The sequence below is a fragment of the Sorex fumeus genome, unplaced genomic scaffold (genome assembly GCF_029834395.1).
Source record: "Sorex fumeus unplaced genomic scaffold, SorFum_2.1 ptg000063l, whole genome shotgun sequence".
NCBI classification, from domain to species: Eukaryota; Metazoa; Chordata; class Mammalia; order Eulipotyphla; family Soricidae; genus Sorex; species Sorex fumeus.
In genome coordinates this window covers 48,932,190-48,955,935 of record NW_026606120.1, presented here as the reverse complement: position 1 = coordinate 48,955,935, position 23,746 = coordinate 48,932,190, and the positions used below count along the sequence as shown (strand labels likewise).

The following is a 23,746-nucleotide window of genomic DNA, read 5'->3' as shown; positions in this document are numbered from 1 at the left end:
GGGAGTAAAAGAGGTAGCTTGGTGAGCCTGAAATCAGTGAAGTATAGAAGCAGAGCAGATGGTTTTTTGAAGGGGCATCTTTAGGGCTTGATGTCCTTTTCTTCCAGGCTCAAGGATGTACAGTCAATGGATGAGCTGAAAGATGTCTACAACCATTTTTTGCTTTATTATGGTCGTGACATCCCCAAGATGCAGAATGCTGCCAAGGCCAGCCGCAAGAAGCTGAAGCGTGTTAGAGAAGAGGGAGATGAGGAAGGTGAGTGCTAGGGAAAAACTCACCCACCTTGATGGCCCGGTTTCTCCAAGGATACCTTTGACTATGCCTTTGGGACTTACTCGTGTCACATTCTTGGGTACTGGAATGCCAACTAGAGCAATAACTCATATATTCTTCCCAGGGGAAGGTGATGAAGCAGAAGATGAGGAGCAGAGGGGTCCAGAGCTCAAGCAGGCTTCCCGCCGAGACATGTATACCATCTGCCAGAGTGCTGGACTAGGTAAAAGCCAGCTTCTTTGTGACCTTAGCATACTAGCTCTGATAAAAAGTAGTTCCCGTCATAGTCACTGGTATGCAGAAAGAGGACTTAACTAGACACCTGAGCGGATTGTTAGTCCATTTATGAATTCCTATTCTATGCTTTTTGGGTCACACCCAGCATGCTCAGGGGTTACTCCTGGCTCTGCACTCAGGAATTATTCCTGGCAGTGCTCTGGCGATCATATGGGGTGCCAAGGATCGAATCCGGGTCAGCTGCATATGAGGCAAACACCCTACTCACTTTCGCTCCGGCCCCATGAAATTCCAATTCTTATGACCAGCATCCTGCCACAGAGTTGAGGCCAGCCTCTCTAAATTCCTGAAGAAAACGCGCATGATTAGAAAGATAGAATACCCTACTTAGGAAAAGTTTTGGGTTGTTTTGGCAGGGCCACCTCTGGTGGTGCTCTGGGCTTGCTTCTGCTACTGGGGGATCATTCCTGGAGGGCCTCAGGGGGCCATCTGGGGTGCCAAGGGTCAAATCCCATTTGGATACATATCAGGCAAGCACCCTACTCTCTCTATTGTTGCTCTGGCCCCAAGTTTTGGATTTTTAAATGACTTTTGTTTGGGGACCACAGTGAGCAGTTCTCAGAAGCTACTCCCAATTTAGTGTTTGGGGGTACCCCACAGTTCCAGGGACTGAACCATTTCTCCGTTTCATAGATTTCTTATTTTTGTTTGGTTATTATTTGTTTGTGGGGGAAGGGCATTGGTTTTGGGGCCACATCTGGTAGTGTTCAGGGGTCCATATGGTGGGTCAGGGATTGAATCTGGGTCAGTTGCATATAAGACTAATACCCTGCCTGCTACCTTATTGCTCTGGATACTTAGATTTTTTATTTTGTGCCTTTTTATTATATCCCCCCAAATTTTTATTATTTGGGGGTTTTTTTGGGGGGTGGGGAACCTTACATTGTGGTGCTCTGGGGCCACTCCTGGCTCTGAGCTGCCCAAGCACTCCTCCAGGGCTTAGGGAACCAGTTGGTGCCAGGAATGAATTGAACCGATGTGGGAGGCCCGTTGACCTCTCTTTGGCCCTAAAGTATTTGTTTAAAGTCAGTTTCTTCATTGTTCTTTCTGTGATATCTTGGTCCTCCTTGATTGTAACCCATTTAAAAATCTAGTGTCCTGAGAGCCAAGAATGTAGCACAGTGGTAGAGCATTTTGTCTTGCATGTGTGAGGACTTGAGTTCAATGCCTAGCACCTCAAAATTTAGAAAGAGATAAAAGAAAAAAAATCTGTGCCCTGAGTCAGTGCCCTAGACTCTGAGAGCTGAGACATCTCTCAACCCTGCCTCACCTTTTATTTTCATTCTCCTTTTCACTTTAGATGGCCTGGCCAAAAAGTTTGGGCTTACTCCAGAGCAATTTGGGGAAAACCTCCGGGACAGCTACCAGCGGCATGAGACAGAGCAGTTCCCTGCAGAACCCTTGGAGTTGGCCAAGGATTACGTTTGCAGGTAGGCTTGCAGCAGGTGGCTGGGAAGGGAAGGGGCCGATGGGCAAAGACACCCTCATCCTGCCGCTTGCTCATCTTCCCCACAGCCAGTTTCCTACACCAGAAGCTGTGCTAGAAGGTGCCCGCTACATGGTAGCCCTGCAGATTGCCCGAGAACCCCTTGTTCGGCAGGTGCTCAGGCAGACTTTCCAGGAGAGAGCCAAGCTAAATATAACTCCCACCAAGAAAGGGAGAAAGGTGAGTTGCTGAAGGGTTTTGGTCCAGCCTGTGGCCCAGCTCTCTGAGTTTCTGAGCTGAATTGCTGCCTGGGACCAGAGAAGCAGTCTTCTCGCCCATGGTCAAGCCCAACTTCCCTTGAAAACTAATGCTTGCTTCTTGGTATGTACAGGACGTGGATGAGGCCCACTTTGCCTATTCCTTCAAGTACTTGAAAAACAAGCCTGTCAAGGAACTAAGGGATGACCAGTTTCTCAAGATATGCCTGGCGGAAGATGAAGGACTGCTCACCATTGATATCAGCATAGATATGAAGGGGGTAGAAGGGTAAGAAGAGCTCTGAGTTGGGAGGCTCTGGGGGGAGGGCTCAGTGAAGAGTCTCGACTCATTTCTTGGAGAAGCGGTCTCTCGGGAACAGGAACCACCATTTCATAGCTGGTCAAGTCCTGGTCCCTGCCCCTTTGAGTGTTTATGGACGTTTGGGTATCACTTTCTCTCCATCCCTGACACAACAGCACTGTCTCTCCTCAGTTATGGCAGTGATCAGACGTATTTTGAAGAGATCAAACAGTTTTACTACAGAGATGAGTTCAGCCACCAGGTGCAAGAGTGGAACCGGCAGCGCACAATGGCCATCGAGCGAGCGTTGCAGCAGTTCCTTTACGTGCAGATGGCCAAAGAACTCAAGAACAAGCTGCTGGCTGAAGCCAAAGAGTATGTCATAAAGGTGAGCACATCAGCTCATTATCCCTCTGAAACAAGGGACAAGTCCGTGTGAAAAGGGGAAAAGAAGAGAAAAGTAACAGAACTCTTAAATGTAGTCCTCTTGAGTTCCCCAGGAGTGAGTGTGAAGGAACCCCTTATTCGTGGTCCCATAATTAGTGAAGAAACACTGGGAGCAGTACAACATACTCTGAGAGGGAATGCAAAAGCAAGCACATCCCCACTTTAGGAGTCCTTTCTCATCCCGTCCAGACTTTACTAACATCACTGTCCTTGGTGTATTTTCCTATTTCCAAAAGCATGGTACGCCTTTAGGTCATAAGCCTGATGTGAACTAAGAATATATGCACATATAAATACAACCTTTGCACATCTGTGCCTGCTTCACTTTCCTTAGCCTTCTTGGTAATTCTGCTACCATGGTGTCCGTGTATTTCCTCCGCAGGCCTGTAGTCGAAAGCTCTACTATTGGTTGAGAGTGGCACCCTACCGGCCGGATCAGCAAGTGGAAGAAGATGACGACTTTATGGATGAGAACCAAGGGAAGGGTATCCGAGTCCTAGGCATTGCTTTCTCCTCTGCCAGGTAACTGATCCTGCCTAGCACCATCAGTGCTTTTCTTCTTAATCTGGTCTCCTGATTTTGCCCTCCCATTGCTAATGGTTGTACTCTTGTTTCTCTGTGTGACTGACAGAGACCACCCTGTGTTCTGTGCCCTGGTTAACGGTGAAGGAGAAGTGACAGATTTCCTCCGGCTGCCCCATTTTACCAAACGGCGAACTGCCTGGAGAGAGGAAGAACGGGAAAAGAAGGCAAGTGATCAGGGACAGGAGTTAACAGTTGTCCACATTGAGCACATCTTATAAGTCAGGAGGGGTAAGATCTTATGGTTGGACTAGGGAGATGGTGTAGCAGGAAAGGGTGCTTACCTTGTATGAAGCCAACCCTGGTTTGACTCCTGACACCACAGAAGGCCTCCTGAATCTCCCCAGGAGAATTCCATGAGTAGAGCTCTAGGAGTAAGCGCTGAGCACACAAGGTAGGCAGGTATGCCCCCCACAAAAAAAAGATAAACCCAAAAAATGGAGTTTGTGGTCAGGACTCTTAAGTTTTTTTCACTCTCAGATCCTTTAAAATAATGTTTTACGTGACCTCAGTGTAAAATAGGCATACAAATGAAACGTTTACTCAGACAATATATATATATATCCATATATTTATATATATATATATATTAAACACCCCCATCTTTTATTAAGAACCACCATATAGGGTCACATCCAGTTCAAGAAGCTAGAATCCAGGTCCCAGAGATAGCTGAAAGAACCAGAGCACTGCTTTGCGTGCAGGAGGCCTTAGATTCAGTGCCTGGTACCACATGGGCCCCCCATTACAGCCAGAAACAACCCCCAACACTACTAGGGTATATCCCAAAACTATTGAAGCTAAAACAGCTAAGAGCCTGAGCAACCTCCATGAAAGATCCTAATTTTCTTGAACTTCACTCTCACTCACCTTGGATTGAGCCTCCCTTCCTTGGACAGTAGGTGGCACTCAAGTTCTGATGCAGAAGTGATTTCTGGCTTAAGACCAGTTTAGGCCCCTGTGCTTCTGGGAACTGCCATTACTGCCTCTGTTGTTACCAGCATTTGGGTCAGCCTGTTCCAGGAGCTGAAAGCCACTGAGGCATAAAGCCAGCCTTTTCTCTGTTTAGCCTCTCAATGTCTCTATTTCCAAGGGAAGAAGAATTTGAATTCATCTCATATATGCTTTTGATTTTTAAAATAGGATCTTTCAATTTTGTTAAGAGAGCCCATTTCAGATCTTTAACAAACAACAATTTTAAATAAAAAAGAAAAGGAAAACAGTCCCTGACATCACAGAAAAGAAAAAGGATAATAAGTCTTTAATGGAAGATGAGAGTCATCCTGAGCTTTAGACAGCGGTTTATATTTAATTTGCGGGGGGCGGGGGGGTTGCTGGGAGGACGAGGAGGTGATAGAAAGATCATTTTTATTGAAACTTACATAGAAAGATGTGAGGGGAGAGAAAAAGAGAAGAACATGTTCAAGACAGAACACTTCTGCAGAGTGGAAAAGCAAGTAAAGATACACAGAGACAAGCAAGTGACAAGCCCAAGGAAGAACATGGGCTTGAAGAGCAAACAACAATGGATTCTGTTTAAAAACACTGAAGTGTGTGTGTGTGTATGTTAACCACAACCAAGTATAAAACAGAAGGATTAGACCCAGGGATAGGTCAGTGGCGAAACACCTGCCTTGCGAGCCTGTGTGAGTGAGATCATAGATCAGTCCCTGATCTCATCCGACATACCCAACTACAATTCCAAATGTTCTGACTCCTGCAGTCTTCCAGCTGTGGGGAAGTTGTCTGCATGATTTGTGTGATGGGACGCTATGTTCACATCTGCCTGTGGTGAAAACAGTAATAAAAGTGGGAGTCAGGGTGTTTAGAGCATAGGGCACTTGTCCTGCATCCATCCCATATGGTCCCCAATCACCAGCAGGAGTAATTCCTGAGTGCAGAGCCAGGAGTAACCCCTGAGCATCACTGGTGAGGCCCAAACCTCCCCCCCCAAAAAAAAATATATATTATTAATGAGCCAGTAATAATAATTGAGCCAGAGAGATAGTACAGAGGTTTAGGCACTTGCTTTTAGCATCTGGTTATGACAGTGGGTCAAATATAAGCACTATATGTGGTCCCTGAGAGCCACTAAATATGGCCTAATCATAATAATCATAATGGTATGCATATTTCATACATACATACATGGGGAATAAAGACCTTGTTTAGGTGTTGACTGGACATGTGGTTATATAGGAGGTTATCTTCATATAAACCTTACTCGATTTGGGGGATGATAGCTAGTTTAGCTACTTAAGAAATTTTCAAGGTATTTCAAAGTGGGGAACAGCCCGAGAAAGGGGAAGACATGCAGAATTTATAGGAAGAAGAAAAATAAGAGATCTGTGAATGGAGGTTCAGGAACTTTATGGAATTTCAGTGAGAATTTTTCAATGACCTAAATATATTTAATAATCTGTCTTAATTATGTGCCATGCTGTGGAGTTCATGCCCAATTCAATCAGCTAATCAGTGGCTGAATAAATAGCAGTACTCCTACAAAAAAAAAAATTATGTGCCATACTTCACCCTTTTTGTACTGCCTCCTTACCTTGTATTGCCTCCTGACCTGTTGAACTCCAGTTTTTAGGAGTATATACCTAAGTGTAATACCTAGTTACACTGGAAATAAAATCAATGAACTAGTAGGATACAGCAGGAAATTGGAAATTGTCGTTTTGAATTATAGTAGGATCTAGGGGTCTTTAAGCTAGAAAAAACTTAGGGAATCACACTTACCATGTGACCTTTTTGAAAGGCTTTTACCAAAGAGTGCAGGGACAATATTTTGTTTTTTGTTGTTGTTGTTGTTGTTGCTCAAAATGAGAACCAATGACTGTAGTGAGACTGATTAGGTTCACCATAAAGAAAGATATTTTTCTGTGCATCCTTCATGTGGCAGGGCCAGGGAGGTAGTACAGTGCCTAGGGCATTTGTCGTGCATTCGGCCGACTCAGGTTCAATTCCTGGCATCCCATATGGTCCTCTGAGCACCACCGGGTATGGCCCACAAACCAAAAAAATAGAAAAATTCTGTCCAGTGACAGGTGTCTCTTAGAACAGAATTTCTCTAAGAATCTATCTTTTACTATTGTCTGATCTTCTTGAGCTACTTAGAGAGAAAGAAATGGAACTCCCCATCATTAGAGCCAATCAGATTCAATTTTCTTTTATTTTAGGCTCAAGACATTGAAACACTGAAGAAATTTCTCCTGAACAAAAAGCCTCATGTGGTGACCATTGCAGGAGAAAACAGGTAACTACAAAAAAGCAAGTCACTCGTCCCTTTTTGTGGCATTTTCCTGTAAGAAAATAAATGTACCTGTATAACCCTTTGATAAACCCTTAATATTCCTATCCCTATACCTTCCCAGTCAGTTATGAGACTATCCATCCCTGAGAAGCTATCCAGAAATAGCCCTGACCAACACCCTTTAACCACTCAGGGATGCCCAGATGCTGATTGAGGATGTGAAGCGCATTGTGCATGAGCTGGACCAGGGTCAACAGCTATCCTCAATTGGAGTGGAGCTGGTAGACAACGAGTTGGCCATTCTTTATATGAACAGCAAGAAGTCAGAGGTAATGTTGGTGCCCATCCTTCGGGGCCTACACAGGCCAGAGCTATCAATCCCGGTGAGATAGACCAGAAGAAAAGGTTATAGAGGATAGAATTGCCCCTCTTCATTACCCATGGCCACATTCTTTATTTTGCCTATCATATTCAGGTCTCTAGATTTTATTGTGGTCCCAGAAAAATAGTCCCAGAGGAGGCCAGAAACTTAAAGCCAGAAGGGTTGGATTCCCTCTTGGTAATGGAATCGAGGCGATTTTATGGCCTGCTGACCCTCATTTGACCGTAGGCAGAGTTCCGGGATTACCCTCCAGTGCTGAGACAGGCCGTCTCCCTGGCCCGGCGCATCCAAGACCCTCTGATTGAATTTGCCCAGGTGTGCAGCTCTGATGAAGATATACTGTGTCTCAAGTTTCACCCCTTGCAGGTGAGTAGGATTTGACAGGAGGCAGCCCTTGGGTGGGCAGAATAGCTCAGAATGGTAATTCCTGCCTATGGTGTGTCCACAGGAGCATGTGGTGAAAGAGGAGCTGCTCAATGCCTTATACTGTGAATTTATCAACCGAGTCAATGAGGTTGGGGTCGACGTCAACCGTGCCATTGCTCACCCTTACAGCCAGGCCTTAATCCAGTATGTCTGTGGTCTGGGACCTCGGAAAGGGACCCATCTTCTAAAGGTATGATTTGGATTGAATCAGTACAAGAAAAGGATAAAGAAATGAGCAGTTAGAGGGCTGAAGCACATGCATTGCATGCAGGGGGATGCTCTGGGTGTGGTCCCTATCACCACTGGTGTGGGCAGCCCCTTCCACCCCCAAGAAGAGGAAAGGGGTCCAGATGGATAGTATAGTGGTAAGGCATATGCCTTTCATATGGCCAGTACCTGGTATGGATCCCCTGCACTGCATAATTCCTTGAACATTGCCAAGTGCAGTCTTACAGACCCCCAAGCCCTGCTGGGGTGACCCAAGTAAAACCTGGCGCTGTAGGGCGCAAGAAGCACCCCGCCGACTCGGTGACTGAGATCACCAGGAATGACCCCTGGTTGTTCTCCTTTGGAGACCTGAAAAGAAAAGGGAAATAAAGAAGCAAAGCGCTCACTTCAGTGAGCCTTTACACTGTACCTGTATGATTTGACAAGAAGGCCCAGGTCACAGAAGTAAAATGGCTTATTCAGAGTCATCCAGCTAGTAATAGTCAGACTTCAAACCCCATGGGAATAGCTGGGCTCTCCGCTCTCTGTACTCTGGCTGCCTGTGAAAAAGATAGCCTGAAGCCGTGCTATAAAGCAGGTGAAGGTGGGGCAGGGAGATAGCATTGGGGTTAAGGCCTAAGCATGTCTTGCATTGAAGCCGACCTGGATTCAGTCCCCCACACCACATGGTCCTCTAAGCACCACCTTATGCAGTCCTAGCACCCAAGCATGGCTGGGGTGGCCCTAATTATCCTCTGCAAAACAGCACAGCTTTCATGGGCCCGGTTCCCTAAGAATTTCCCGGGGCCTCCAGTACCCAATTTGGAAGCCAAAAAAATAGTAAATTAAGCAGATGAAGGAAGATGAGGAAGAAACCTCAAGACAGTGGGGTTTTTGTTGTTTTTCCAGTAAGAAGAAAAAAGTTTTCATTCTGAAGGAAGAATGCAGGGAGTTTAGTAGTATTCAGTATTCCTTTTTTTTTTATGTGGGGGATGGGCACATGAATGTATATTTTATCATTTGCTTTTTTTTTTTTCTTTCTCAGTTTTTGGGTCACACCTGGCGATGCTTAGGGGTCACTCCTGACTCTGCACTCAGGAATTACTCCTGGCAATGCTTGGGTTGACCATATGGGATCCCAGGGATTGAACCCAAGTCAGGTACATGCAAGACAAGCACCTAACCCACTGCACTATTTCTCCAACTCCATATTTTTATTGTTTACTTTTTGTTGTTTGTTTTTTTTTGTTTGTTTTTGTTTTTGTTTTTGGGTGGGGGCAACCACTTTCTCCAACCCAGGGCTTACTCCTGCTTCTATGCTCAGGGATCTCTCCTGACAGTCTGGCAGTACTCAGGGGACTACACGTAATGCCAGGGATTGAACCCAGGTCGGTCATGTGCACGGCAAACACCTTATCTCCTCTCTGGCACCTATCATTTACTTTTAAGCCATTTATTAGTTATACGTATTTTCATATACTTTTTTTTTTGAACTACCAGGTAGTGTGATGTGTAGTACTCAGCTAAATACTATAATACGGAGACAGTTTTCATAGTGAAAGATTTCCCAGACACCTGATAGCGCGCCGGAATGCAGGTCCTGCCTGCTGCTCTGGCTCACTCCAGGCTTCTTCCCTAGATCCTGAAGCAGAACAACACCAGGCTCGAGAGCCGGACCCAACTGGTCACCATGTGCCATATGGGTCCCAAAGTCTTCATGAATTGTGCTGGCTTCCTCAAGATTGACACGGCCTCCTTGGGGGACAGGTGATGCCCTCTGTGCGGGTGGGCCCGGAGGAATTCCCTGAGGCTTCATTTGGGGGATTTGAAGGATTAGGGCTGGCAAAGAACCAGAATTACTTAAATTAAGAAATGTTTTTAAATGAAGGTGAGCAACTTTTATCCAGTCAAGAGCTTCTGACCTATGGAAAAGATCGGTTCAATTATGTGAAGCTTTTTTTGTGAAAGAAACATTAAAAGAACCAACTTAGTCTGTACATCTAGGACAGAAAACAATGCTCCCATAGTACAGATTTGTTCTGTTACTGTGTCTTGTTATGGCCAGATATGGGAGGGTACAGTGGGGACAGTGTAAAAAAAGTGTGGGGTATGTGGAGATAGGAAGGGGGAACGAGATTTGGTTTGTTTTGAGATGATGTTATTGAGAGAAAGTTCTATTCACTTGGACTTTGGACTTCACTATTGACCTCTTCCTCTCCAGAAGTTACCAACTCAGTCTTTGGAGGATCTTTTCCACGGGCACATAGCTCCTCATTCAGTAATGGAAATCAGTGGGGAAATAGGCTTCAAGTTCTAAAACTCCATTTTCCACCCAGCTTTGCTGTAACACTCCACGAATAACATAGGTCCATGTGAGTGCACGGGCAAGACCAGCCTGGGAAGGCTTTATGGGGGAAAATAGTTGCCAGCAAATTTTCAGAGGTCTTTTTCCCCCGGCTTGTTTGTAATATTATTTAAGACTTGTATAAGTTTATGATATAAAATTCAACATACAGAAATATTATACAGAAAGTGGAAGTCCCCCATAATCCCACCCCCCAGATAACTACTATAACAATTTGCTGTATAGTACAACTTTTCTGAATTTTATTTTTTCTATGCATCTACTAACTACCCATTTATTATAAAAAATGGGATCATAAGATTCATAGTGTTTTGCAGTGCATTTTTCACTCAGTATATCATGACCATCTTTCCATGTCAGCACACATAGCTCTACCTCATTCTTTTTAACGGTTGTATACTATTCCATTGTGTGGAGGTTCCCTAATTTATTTAACTAGTTTCCCCACTGGGTTGTTTCTAGAAGCTTCTCAATCTATATCCTGCTCCTATTTTGCCTTTCCTTCAGCACTGACTCATACATTGAAGTCCTTGATGGTTCGCGAGTCCATCCTGAGACCTATGAGTGGGCCAGGAAGATGGCAGTGGATGCTCTGGAATATGATGAATCAGCTGAGGATGCCAACCCTGCTGGAGCCCTGGAAGAGATTTTAGAAAACCCAGAAAGACTCAAAGACCTGGACCTTGATGCTTTTGCAGAAGAACTAGAGAGGCAGGTGAGTGACAATATAGAAGACTTGTTCCAGAAAACTTACCAGTGGCCTGATAAGTCAGAAAATGAGTCTCCAGAGAAACCCCCATCTCTTCTCTTATCTTTGTGCGATACCAGGTATTTCAAGGAAGTTTTTGGTCTGCTCATTAAGCCAAGGAAGTCTAATAAAATATTGCTAGAATCACTACAGGCAGCAGGAAGTATCACTAAGGAGGTCAGAAGTGGAGTTTACAGGCTGGAGTGAAAGTGTAGTGGGCTTCTTTTTCTTTTCATTAATGCAGCTTCGCACTTTTATGTTACACATTAAATTCCATGGAACATTTTTATTTCAGGATTTTGTTCCATGACTAAGAAAATTTGAAGATCTCTTTTTGTAGATGCCTTAGGGAAAGAAGTGAAACTCTGTCAGGGACCAACTAGTTTACTCCTTTCTTTGAGTTGAGGAGCAGTTGCAAAGATCTTCTGGTGAATTTCTTCTGCAGGGCTATGGTGATAAACACATCACACTGTATGACATTCGCGCTGAGCTGAGCTGCCGGTATAAGGATCTCCGGACAGCCTACCGGTCTCCCAACACAGAGGAAGTCTTTAATATGTTAACCAAAGAAACACCAGAGACCTTCTACATTGGTAAATTCTGGGTCTTTTTTATTCCTGGAGGAGGATATGTAGAAGTTATGGGTCCATTTACTACATGGAATAAGGCTGGCTTGCCCTACAGTGCGAAACATCAGGGAAGTTTTGTTTGTTTTGTTTTCATTTTAAGGCAGAAGAGATAGCTTTGTGGACTGGAGGGCATGTTTTACCTGTAAGAGTCCTGGGTTCTGTCTCCAGCATTTCATGGTCTCCTGAGCACTGCTCTGAGCAACCCCCATGCGCCAAACCCCTGACAACACTGCTGGGTGCAAGCCAGAAACAACAGACAAAACTACAGTCTTGGGGGCCAGAGAGATACTACAGTGGGCAGGGTGTTTGGTTTGCATAGGCCAACCCAGTTCTACCACTTGAACCCTGTCCTCGGGTCAAATTGTTCTTTACACTGCTTTGGGGTTAGGATAAAATAGATGTCACTAAGGAGTTGTCAGAGAGACCAGGGAAGTTGTACAGTGGATAGGCACTTGCCTTGCAGATTGCTGACCTTGGTTTGATTCCCAGCACTCAATATGGTCCCCGAGCTTTGCCAGTTAGTGATCCCTGAGCCCAGAGCCAAAACTCTGAGCATCTCCAGGTGTGGCCCCAAAACACAACAAAGTTGTTGGAATGAATGCCTGTCTGTTCTCATAGATTTTTTCCTTCTCTTCTCTTTCCTGTTCACTTCTTCCAGGAAAACTCATCATCTGCAATGTCACTGGCATCGCCCACAGGCGTCCGCAGGGTGAGAGCTATGACCAAGCAATCCGTAATGATGAAACAGGGCTATGGCAGTGCCCCTTCTGTCAACAGGACAATTTCCCTGAACTCAGTGAGGTAGGTGCTGCAATACTACCTTGCTCAACGAGTATTCTTTATTTAATTATTTCAGTTCCCTGGAAAGGCTAAGTGGGTTATTTTAGATCAGACCTTTCTACCAAAAAGGAATAACTGGGGCCAGAAAGATAATTCCAGGGTTTAAGTTCTTTCCTTCCCCGTGGCCTGCTCCAGTTTGATCCCCAGCACTTATGGTTTCCAAAGCCCAGCCAGGAGTGATCCCTGAGCAGCGCTGAGTATAGCACAGAAACAAAAAGGAGAGGGCTAGAATCCATACAGGTCTGGCATGAAGACCTCCTGTATTCTAGTCAGAAATGATACGCGAGAACAGAGTGGTAGTAAAGAGGTTTAAGGTTTGTTCCTTATGTAGCCGACTGTGGTTTGATCCCTGGCACATCCTATAGTCCCCTGTCCTCCACCAGTAGTAAACCCTGAGCACTGCTTGTTAATAGCCCCAAAACAGAAGGAACCAGAAAAATTGTGCATCAAGCCAGGATAGTTGCCTTGACATGACCAACCGAGGTTCAATCTCCAGGACCCCGAGCACTACCAAGGGTGATCCTGAGTATAGCCAAGTGTGGCCCAGTAACAGTACAAAATGGTGGATTTTCTTTCATTCCACTATAGCCCTTAACTCTTATTTTCCATATCTGCCTATTTGGTAGAAGTCCTTAAACCCACCCTAAAAGATTTTTCTGTGTCTTCAAATATTACTAGCAGATTATAAAGGAGAAAATTTCTCAGCTTCATCTAATAAAGGAAGCTGATGTGATTTGCTCACATTTCTTATGTCACAGGATATAAGAAAGCTGAGGAGCAGGCCGGAAAGGTAGTACCATGAGTAGGGCACTTGCCTTGTACATGGCCCAGCCAGGTTCAGTCCCCAACATCCCCTGAGCCCTGTCATGAGGAGTCATCTCTGAGCACCACCAGGTGTGGCCCAAAAACAAGAAGGCAGAGAGGCTCCTGGATCGCTGAAGTGGCCTGTTCCAGGAAGAGTGACATGGATAATATCTTGTACCACTAAGTCAGTACAAAATTGAAGAGAGGCGCCACAGTTGCAGCTAGAGGAATTTACAGATTAGATTAATATAGATGATAGGGCTGACGGTCATTGGTGCCAGGCACTGGTTATGAATCAAGGAACATTGGGGATATTCAGATTCTATTTTGGTGGGTGTCTGAGTCATTGTGTTGTCAGACCATGGTGTCAGGTATAAATGGTAAAAGAAATTACAACACCCTTGGCAGCTCTTTGCTGAATTTGTGATCTCCAGAGTCTTAATGATCTGTCTTGCTCCTCTCCCGATGCCCTCTTTAGGTCTGGAACCACTTTGATAGCGGTTCGTGCCCAGGCCAAGCCATCGGTGTCAAAACCCGGCTAGACAATGGTGTCACCGGCTTCATTCCCACCAAATTCCTCAGTGACAAAGTGGTGAAGCGGCCAGAGGAACGAGTGAAGGTAGATGAATAACGGACTGAAGCTGCCTGAAGCAGTCTCTCTGATTTTGGGTTCTTTCCACCAAAGTTAGTCTCAATTTCCAGTGGCTGCCTGTTGGGCAGGAGTTTTCAGGAAGATTTATAACTAGTGAAAGAAGCCAGAGCAAGAAGCATGTAAATGAGTAGCAGCTTTTGTTCACCGCCTTTGTGAGATGGCATCAAGTTGCCAACCCTTTGGGAGGGTTTTTTCTTCCTGTGTGGGAAGCAGTTTATTTAGCCCAGCCGGCAGGAAGCAGGACGCAGCATTATATGCTGTGAACGGAAGAGCCGTGCTCCTTTTGTGCTTGAGTCTTCTCTGGCCATTACTGCCATCTATAACACACCCCCACGATGCCAGCACTTTCCATTTACTGTGTTGTCTCATCTCACAGCATGGTCGGAAAGGAAATATTACTTAAGTTTTTTTCCAGGAATAAGAAAATCAAGTGCCTTTCCTAAGACCATTTAGCTAGTGGCATGACTGGTAACTAGATTATCTGGTAATTGTGAACCTCTAAGAACTATGGACTCTGGAGGGCTAGGGAAAGGTAAATCTGACAAATGAACAAGGTAAATTTTCAAGAGGAAAGCCATGCACAGAGACTTACCTTTTGCCATTACTTAGACCGAAAAAAATGTCAGGGGTGTAAGATACAGAGAATGGCTATTATCTGCTTCTCTTTCTGAAAGGACAGCAAGATTTTGATTGCACCCTGAGAGCAGAATATAGGTAACTTTATGAGAGAAACTTGATCCCATTAGGCAGCAACGGTTTTTCTGCCTACAAGGGAAGGTATTTGGGTGCAAGGCATGGCCTATAGTCTATAAAGCCTGCTCAATCCCAAACACTTAATCGAGTGACTCCACCTTTCTGCCTGGTCTTTGGTTTTTTCACATGTAAAATAGGGCATCGGGTTAGATCATCTTTGTCCCTTCCAGCTCAAATGTTCTGTGGATCTAGGTGGGAATGACTGTTCACTGCCGCATCATGAAGATTGACATCGAGAAGTTTAGTGCAGATCTGACTTGCCGCACCTCAGACCTCATGGATAGAAACAACGAATGGAAACTGCCTAAGGATACCTACTATGACTTCGATGCCGAAGCAGCTGACCACAAGCAGGAAGAAGACATGAAGCGGAAACAGCAGCGGACCAGTAAGTGTGTGCCCAGTCCTTTTCCCCTGTCTTGGCAGTTCTCCTACAGGAGTGCACGTGCGTACGACCATAGCCCTGCTCAGCATCCTGGTGGGAATGGGTGCTCATATTCTTGGATCACATTTTCTTGGCTAATATATTCTAAAGTGTCATTCTCTTAGCACATTAGGAACCCAACTTAAAAGACCCTTCACAACAGGCCCAAAGAGGAAGGAAAGAGTCAGAAGTTGATAGTCAAAAATAAGCCTTGGAGACTTTCTATAATGTGTGGTTCTGATTCAGTTGAAAAATAATCTCTCTACACGTAGCAGTACATTATATGTAATGTTAGTATTTCTGCTTTGAACCCTTGATATTGCAGTGAAATTCCAACGTGATTAAATGTGATTCGATGTGCTGGTTGATGTGTGTGATTTAAACTTTTTTTGGTTTTCCTTTCTTCCTTTTCTGGTTGTGCGCTTCCTTTTACAACAAGCCTCTAGAAAGTTTCTGAGAATTACTGAGCTACGTTTGTAATGCAGATGTGCTTAGGGAATATGTAAAATAACCATTTTAACAAAAATTAATAGATATTTAAAATGTAATACTAATTATGGGTAAAGGGTCTATTGTGTAAAATATAGTTTATCTTTGGATTCAGTGTTTTCCTTGGTTTTACAAAGTAGCTTATATTTTCAGTATTTTCTACATAATATGATAAAATGCAGAGCAGTTGCAATGCATCAGTAAAATGAATCAGGGCTGGAGCAATAGCACAGCAGGTAGGGTGTTTGCCTTGCACGCGGCCAACCTGGGTTCAGTTCCCAGCATCCATATGGTCCCCTGAGCACCGCCAGGAGTAACCTCTGAGTATCACCAAGTGTGACCCAAAAATCTAATAAATAAATAAAATGGGTGAATTTTCTGGGAAAAAATGAAATCAGCCTAGCTTGGTGTCACTGATGTCAGTTCCAGACCCTATTACCTAACCTGTACTTCTCCCCTACCCTCCTTAGCGTACATCAAGCGGGTAATTGCACACCCATCCTTCCATAATATAAACTTCAAGCAAGCAGAAAAGATGATGGAAACCATGGACCAGGGTGATGTGATCATCCGACCTAGTAGCAAGGGGGAGAATCACCTGACTGTGACCTGGAAGGTCAGCGAAGGCATCTACCAGCATGTGGATGTGCGGGAAGAGGGCAAGGAAAATGCCTTCAGCCTGGGGGCCAACCTGTGGATCAACAGCGAGGTGAGTGCCAGCTGTGGCCTCTCCCATGTCCACTTCAGAAATAAGTGATTTCTTAACTGCCCTCACCTGACATCAATAACTTACGTAAATTTCAATGACAAAAACATTTTGTAGGGACCATAAATCTCCGGCATCCCATATGGTTCCCCACATACCACCAGGAATGATTTCTGAGTACGGAGTCAGGAGTGACCCCTGAGCAAAACAGGAGATTGATTGTGAAATGCGTCATTTGATACCACTTTTGTGTATTTTGTTACTCCCTCTGCAAGTGTTAAAATAGACTCTAGAATGAGCCAGTGGGGAATTGAGTACCTGTACATTTTCTGTCACCAGAGTTCCCAAGTACCAGGGGAAATCCGGTAAACTTCAAAGAATTTTGTGTCTTTCCCCTACTTTCCCTTCCCTGTGGTTGTGGCTCTTGTTTTTGCAGGGTCACACATGCTCGGTTGGGGAGTCCACCAAGGGTCACACAGTTGGCTGTGGCTTTCACATACATTTGGTTGTGGTGTTCAGCTGGGGTTGTGCATGTGGTTGGAATATGTTGATACTAGGGATTAAGCTTAAGTGTCTGCAAGGCAGGCAGTCAGCGAGGCGCTCTCTGCGAGCTGTAGAATTTTGTGTCTTCTAAGAGAGTGAATGGGAGCATAGGGAGCCAGAGCAATAGTATAGTGGATTGTGTTTGTCTTGCATGTGGCCAACCCAGGTTCAGTCCCTGGTACCCCATAGGTCCCCCGAGTTCCACCAGGAGTGAGCTCTGAGCACTGCTGGTATGGCCCAAAAACAGAAACAAAAAAATGAAATGAGGACATATCGCAGCAGAGTGCAGCTACTGCAGGACAGCTAGGTCCTTGGATCTGTTTCCGAGAATGTACAGTCATATTCAGGAGTTTCAGTCCTGGCCGTGATGGCATGCAGGACCTTTACCTTCCTTCCACAGGAATTTGAAGACTTGGATGAAATTGTTGCCCGCTATGTTCAGCCCATGGCATCCTTTGCCCGCGACCTTCTCAACCACAAGTATTATCAAGACTGCAGTGGTGGGGACCGTAAGGTGAGACCAGGGCCCTTGGAGGAATGACACCTCTCAATCATTAAGGATGTTTGGTTTCTCTTCAGTGTAGGGGATGCTCTCTGCTGCTGAAGGAAGTGTCCCTCTTGCACACACCAGACATTGTGCGCCAAGCATGCTGCTATCCCAACATCTCCCCCTAATTCTACCCCCAGAAATTAGAGGAGCTGCTCATCAAAACTAAGAAGGAGAAGCCCACCTTCATCCCTTATTTCATCTGTGCCTGCAAGGAACTGCCCGGCAAGTTCCTACTGGGATACCAGCCCCGGGCTAAACCCAGGTGAGCACTGGTGCTGAGAAGGTGCTGCCACTGGGCTCCACGGAGAAGCGAGCACTGGGGCTAGAGCCCCTGGAGTAATCCACTCTCTGGTTCTGCTTTTCTCCTTTTAGCTGTTTAGAATGGAGGTGGAGGTTGGAGGTGGGGAAAGGGTGATAATTTAGTGTCAGAAGATGAAGATTCACCAACAGAGGAATTTTCATCAATCCAGTTTTTTAAAAAAATGAGTTTCCAGTGCCTGTTCTCTCTTGCTGGGAAGTGACTGGACATTCCATTTTGTCACCAAAGCTGGGCCAGCTTTTTTCACACTCAACTTCACCCTTCCCAGGGTTTCCAGCATCATTGTGGCTGTCACACCTTTCTCCTTTCTGCCTTGCCGAAAGCGTTGCTTTTTCCCGCTGTTCCGCTATGCTCCCTTCTGGGTGTGGCCTTCCTCGCTTCTCCTCCAAGTGGGTTCCCCCGCCCCATGCTTATTCTGAAGTGAAATTTTGATCTCCCCCTAGACCTGCTCTTTTTCTGTCTGTTGCCTAAACTGAGAAAACACACCCCACCCCCCCCACCCCCCATGTCCTCGTCCTTCCTTAGACTTGTGACTAAGGTCTGAGAATTTCTGCTCCTGTTTCTGTACTGCCTGCATGTGACACAAGTCTTAGGTGTAGGAAGGCTTTGTGGCTAGATGAAAAGGACCCTAGGCCCTGCGCCATCTTGGGCACATCTGGAATATTATCTCATTTTTGAGAAGTCTTTCCTGACTCACCAAAACAAGCAGCCAGGGCTTCTGTGGGTCCCATGAGGAACATTTGAGCACACAGGAGGACCTTTTCTGAGAGCGAGCAACATGATCACCTCCCTGTGGGGCACAGGCTCTGCAGAAGTAAAAGTCGAATATGATTTGGAAACTGGTTTAATAAAATAAGTGTGCCCTACCTAGCATCGTCTATTACCTGTTGATAGTCACTTTATTGAGTGCAACCCTGTTTTAAATGTTGCTTTTTTTTTCCCCCTTTTTGGGTCACACCCAGAGATACACAGGGGTTACTCCTGGCAGTGCTCGGGGGACCATATGGGATGCTGGGAATCGAACCCGGGTTGGCCGCATGCAAGGCAAACGCCCTATCCGCTGGGCTATTGCTCCAGCCCCTAAATGTTGTGTCTATGTACACTTTTTTTTTTCTTTTGGTTTTCAGGCAACAGTCAGAGCACTCGTGGCAGTGCTGGGAATTGAACTAGGTTTGACTGCTTGAAAGCGCCTTAAGCCCTGTACTATCTCTCCAGCCCTCTTTTTCTTATGGCCGTCCTGCAACTCAAATTGTACTCATAAGTAAGGCTGAGATTTGGGCTTAGTGAGTTGTTTTCATATAGGTGGTCAGTGGCAGACTGGAACCATAACTGACTCTGAGCCCACAGCCTGTATTTTCTCCTGTCTGCTCTGCAGTGTTGAATAAAGAAGGCTCTCCATCCCCGGACTTCCACATTCATGGGGTGTTGAGCTTCGCTGTCCTGACAGCCACTTAACCCTGACTCTGCCAGCTCGGTGTGACCTTCCCTCCATGTACTGCCTGCCATTGCTCTGAGGCCCTGGGCCCAATGGGCTTTCATCTGGCACACCCTGGACTGCTGACTCCTGGCCCTGTCTGTACTCTTCACCAGAGTGCAACCTCCTTTTACAGGATCAGGGGCTGGCTTGCTCTTTTGAATTTTTTTTTTTTTGGAAGTAAAACAGATCTTATTTGGAGGTTTTTGAGGGGGGGGGGGAGAGAGAGAGAGAGAGAGAGAGAGAGAGAGAGAGAGAGAGAGAGAGAGAAGCTCAAGAGAGAACCCAGGCTTCTCTTAGGGCAGAAAGAGACCCTACACACATCCCAGCATTGGACATGAAAGTATACATCTCAAGAGGGGAGATGCGGGCGACACATGTGCTCAGGCACCACATGTGCTCGACCACGTGGGCACAAGCAGTACATGGGCTTGGGCGCGTATGTGCCAGGGACTGGCTCTTCTCTCCCTGCCAGCCCCCAGAATGGCTACTTAACATGGTGGTCAGATCTCCCCACTCACTGCTCGTCCCACATGGCATCTGATGCCTATTTCCTTCCAAACTCCCAGGATAGAATATGTAACGGTGACTCCAGAGGGATTCCGCTACCGGGGCCAGATCTTCCCTACTGTGAATGGACTTTTCAGGTGGTTTAAGGATCATTACCAGGATCCTGTACCAGGTGAGTGCACTTTTCTCCCTGACTTCCAGGATGTGTTTTGGGAAACACTGAGATGCTCCCTTCTGGGGGAGGAGGGAAGGCAGAGGATGTATTGTAGCTCTCTCACTAACTTACTGTGGACCAGAAAATCCCTCTGCTTAACTATGCACGTTTCCCTTCTTCACTACTCACCTTAGAAGTTTCTCTAGCCCTCAAATAGTGAAACCAGAAATAGCTTTCTGGAGACACATAACAGACACCAGCTGATTTCCTCCAGGCATCACTCCCAGCAGCAGCAGCAGAACCCGGACCCCCGCTTCCATCAACGCCACCCCAGCCAACATCAACCTTGCAGGTGAGGAGCTCAGGCCTGGGATTGGGCGTCGGGAAGATGCAGGAGGACTTTTGCCTCCAGCGTGACTGTGCCCTACCTCTGTGTTCCTACAGACCTGACACGGGCGGTGAATGCCCTGCCCCAGAACATGACCTCGCAGATGTTCAGTGCCATTGCTGCCGTGACAGGCCAAGGACAGAATCCTAATGCCACCCCAGCCCAGTGGGCCTCTAGCCAGTATGGTTATGGCGGTAGTGGAGGCGGAAGCAGCGCTTACCATGTAAGTGTCGCCAGGAGTGGGGAGTGGTCTTTTTGTGTGGCGTGCACAATAGTACTCCAGGATACATGTGGTGCCAGTGATCTAAGGCACAGTGTGTGCTCCTGCCCTTTGAGCCATCTCCCCGACCCAGAGTAAGAAAAGTTTTGACTTGGGGCTGGAATGACAGTACAGCAGGTAGGGCACTTGCCTGCCACGCGGCCAACCAGATTCAAACCCCAGCACCCCAGTTGGTCCCTGAGCCAGTGAGTGATCCCTCAGAAGTGATCTCTGAGTGCAAAGCAAGAAGTCCTAAGTGCCACTAGGTATGACCCTCCCCGCCAAACAGAAGAGTTTTGGCCTTTCCACCGAGTCCTTTGTGAACTCTGAAACTTTTGACCCACTAGAAACCTCTAGGGGTCAGGACTAGTAGGCCGTTACACCAAATTCCATCTCAGTGCCCTGTGTAGCAGAGGGTCAGTTGAGCCCCAATTCCCTTGGCTTATCAGAAATCACAGTAAAATCAGGCCTAGAACTCATCCCCATGTCACTGTTTATCCTTCTCCAGGTTTTCCCCACACCAGCTCAGCAGCCAGTGGCAACACCACTGATGACCCCAAGCTACTCCTACACAACCCCAAGTCAACCCATCACCACCCCACAGTACCACCAGCTACAGGCCAGCACCACCCCCCAGTCTGCCCAGGCCCAGCCTCAGCCCTCGTCCAGCTCCCGACAGCGGCAGCAGCAGCCAAAGTAAGTATGGCACGTGGACCTGAGAACTGGCCTACAGAACTGAGCCGCGTGTAATGAGGGCAGGCGTGAAGTGGGGGACCCTGGTGGATGGTGTGGTGTATCATCATATGCATGAAACCCTATCATTAACTGTATTGGGGGGGCTGGAGAGATGGTCCAGTAGGTGAGACACTTCATTGGACACCGCCAATCCGCGTTTGTGAATCGAGCTCCTCAAGGAGTAATATAAGCGCAGAGCCAGTAGTATGAGCTATCTTGAGTGACCCAATAACCACAACCAAGCAAACTATTGTACAGCAGGTAGGCACTTGCCTTTCACGTGACCGACCCAGGTTGAGTCCCCAGCAATACATTATGATCCTCTGAGCACACAACCCAGAAGTAAGCCCTGAGCACCACCAGGTGTGGCCCGAATGCCAAATTTTTTAAATTTTTTTTCTTTCTTGTTTTGCTTTTTGGGTCACACCCGGCAATGCATAGGGGTTATTCCTGGCTCACGTACTCAGGAATCACTCCTGGCAGTGCTCGGAGAACTATATGAGATGCCAGGGATTGGACCGGGTCGGCCGCATGCAAGGCAAACACCCTCTCTGCTGTATTATCGCTCCGGCCCCAGTAAATAAAGTTTTAAACAAAAGTATAGTATGTGGAGGTTGGTGCAAAGCACATTCTAAGGTAGGGCCAAGGGTTATTAAGGCTTGGCGTAGACAGGGCTGCTGGGTCTTCTGAGAGCAGAGGAACTGCTTTCTGAGACAGATCATTGTACAGCCCTCCCAACTGTCGCTCACCAGCAGGAGGGCCTGCTGCCCAGAGGGAGGGAGGCCGTTGCTGCAAGGGGAAGCTCATGCCAGCAGTGGGAAGGCACCTTCTTCCGAGCCTCCAGGCGCCAACCTCAAAGGCCCCTTCTTCGCCCTCCAGGTCCAACAGCCACGCAGCCATCGACTGGGGAAAAATGGCAGAGCAGTGGCTGCAGGAGAAGGAAGCAGAGCGGCGGAAACAGAAGCAGCGACTAACACCTCGGCCCTCCCCCAGCCCCATGATCGAAAGCACCCCCATGTCCATTGCCGGCGACGCCACCCCGCTCCTTGATGAGATGGACCGGTAGGGGGCCTGCTCGTAGGACTCTGGTTACCTCTGAGGCTGAGAGAGGCCTGGCTGCTCACTGCCTCTCTCCCTGCCCCTCCTTTTCTGTCCATAAAGTGGCGTGGATGACGTTCTCTGTGGTGGTCAGCCTGGACGGGTGACAGGCTGGCCTGGCCTGGCGAACTCGAGCTCAGTGTACACTAGGGAACGATTCTCCCACTTCCAGGCCCTCACTGACCCCCCTGCCCCAGGACCAGGCTGGGAGGGGGGAGTGTGGCAGGGAGGAGGAAGAGGAAGAGGAGAACGAGAGTGGAACAGTTCTGTACTCTCCTCCCTATAAGCCATTCCGAGCTTCTGCCCTCACTTGACTGAGCTGTGACCGGGGCACCAAGCTCAGCACACGAGTCCCCCCCGTTCCTGGGGGGAGAGGGATGCTATTTATTCAGTTTGGGGCAGGAGGGAGAGAAGGGCAAGTATTTCTGACCCAGATGCCAACATCCTGGGAGGCTGTCGAGCAGGGCTGCAGCGGACGTAGGGAAGCAGCGCTCACCACCCAGCCCACCTGGCCGCCCTCACCCACCTGCTGCCACTGCTTCCTGCCTGTCATTTGAATAAACAGTGTTTCTACAGAGCACCTGGCAGTGCCTTTCTGTGCAACTCTCCGACTCCTGAGGGGAAGCGTTCAGAGCAGTGCTTGAGCTCTGAGGCTTTCCTGAATCCTCTCCAGACCATGAGGGGTAGCAGTGACTCACAGAAGAGCAGACAGACAGCTTCTGCATCACACAGCCCCGGCGTCGGATTCCTGCTCCCCTCCGTCTGCCAGCCCCGTGACCTTTTCTGAGAGCTCACTCGCTTCTCTGATCTGAAGGCACAGAGCCCGGCCCCACCCAGCAGCTGGGAGGACGAAGGTGCGACCCCTTAAGGCCTCAGTAAGCATTAATGGCTGTCATTAGACTTGTGTCCAGCACCCACGCCCATGCCCCCGCCTCTCACAAGTAAATTAATTTCTCCTCTACGCTCCTTGCTTTTTGCCAGATTGTACCTCAGTATCTGACAGCACCAAGAGGCTGAGTGTGCCCGGCCCTCCTCATGAACCCCCCTCATGAATGCCTCATAAACACACCCGCTCCCACATATTACCTTTGAAAGGGCACCACAGGAGAGGCCATCCCCTGGCTCTCGCCCTTGACCTTCCTCTAGCCCTCCTGCCTCTTTGTTCTGGACTCCTGATCTCCCTCATCTCCTCAAAGAAGCCTCCAATGCACTTTGCCAAGTGCATGTTGCAAAAAGGAAGCTTGCCTAAACCCTTCCTTTCTTCTTCTTGGGGCTCAGCAGAGCAGTCACAAAAGTCCACTACTGTCTAAAGCTGGGGGAGCTTCCCCCCTGGCTTTTCTTGTCTCTGTGACTGTATGCCGACAAGAGTCAGGGAGGGATGGCGGGGACTGGCCTTCTGCCAGGGACTCAATTCCATTCCCTTCAGCACAAAAGGTCTAGAAGGGTCCAGC

At 47.2% G+C, this 23,746-nt stretch overlaps 1 protein-coding gene across 2 annotated transcripts in view; it reads left to right on the top strand.

Moving 5' to 3' along the window:
* The window catches only part of SUPT6H (SPT6 homolog, histone chaperone and transcription elongation factor), a 44,515-nt gene extending 21,625 nt beyond the window's left edge, over positions 1-22,890 (top strand). For both annotated transcript variants that reach the window (XM_056126858.1, XM_056126859.1), the window contains exons 12-37: positions 108-256; positions 399-497; positions 1,872-2,001; positions 2,087-2,237; positions 2,389-2,543; positions 2,748-2,943; positions 3,385-3,524; positions 3,634-3,751; positions 6,767-6,843; positions 7,034-7,169; positions 7,451-7,588; positions 7,671-7,838; positions 9,495-9,622; positions 10,728-10,935; positions 11,414-11,561; positions 12,256-12,398; positions 13,720-13,860; positions 14,839-15,034; positions 16,030-16,268; positions 17,209-17,322; positions 17,496-17,620; positions 19,721-19,833; positions 20,090-20,167; positions 20,260-20,426; positions 20,971-21,158; positions 22,077-22,890. In XM_056126858.1, the coding sequence (XP_055982833.1) occupies positions 108-256; positions 399-497; positions 1,872-2,001; positions 2,087-2,237; positions 2,389-2,543; positions 2,748-2,943; positions 3,385-3,524; positions 3,634-3,751; positions 6,767-6,843; positions 7,034-7,169; positions 7,451-7,588; positions 7,671-7,838; positions 9,495-9,622; positions 10,728-10,935; positions 11,414-11,561; positions 12,256-12,398; positions 13,720-13,860; positions 14,839-15,034; positions 16,030-16,268; positions 17,209-17,322; positions 17,496-17,620; positions 19,721-19,833; positions 20,090-20,167; positions 20,260-20,426; positions 20,971-21,158; positions 22,077-22,263 (3,832 nt within the window). In that variant the 3' untranslated portion in view covers positions 22,264-22,890. The remainder of the gene's footprint in view (positions 1-107; positions 257-398; positions 498-1,871; positions 2,002-2,086; positions 2,238-2,388; positions 2,544-2,747; positions 2,944-3,384; positions 3,525-3,633; positions 3,752-6,766; positions 6,844-7,033; positions 7,170-7,450; positions 7,589-7,670; positions 7,839-9,494; positions 9,623-10,727; positions 10,936-11,413; positions 11,562-12,255; positions 12,399-13,719; positions 13,861-14,838; positions 15,035-16,029; positions 16,269-17,208; positions 17,323-17,495; positions 17,621-19,720; positions 19,834-20,089; positions 20,168-20,259; positions 20,427-20,970; positions 21,159-22,076) is intronic.
* Positions 22,891-23,746: the final 856 nt, after the last annotated feature.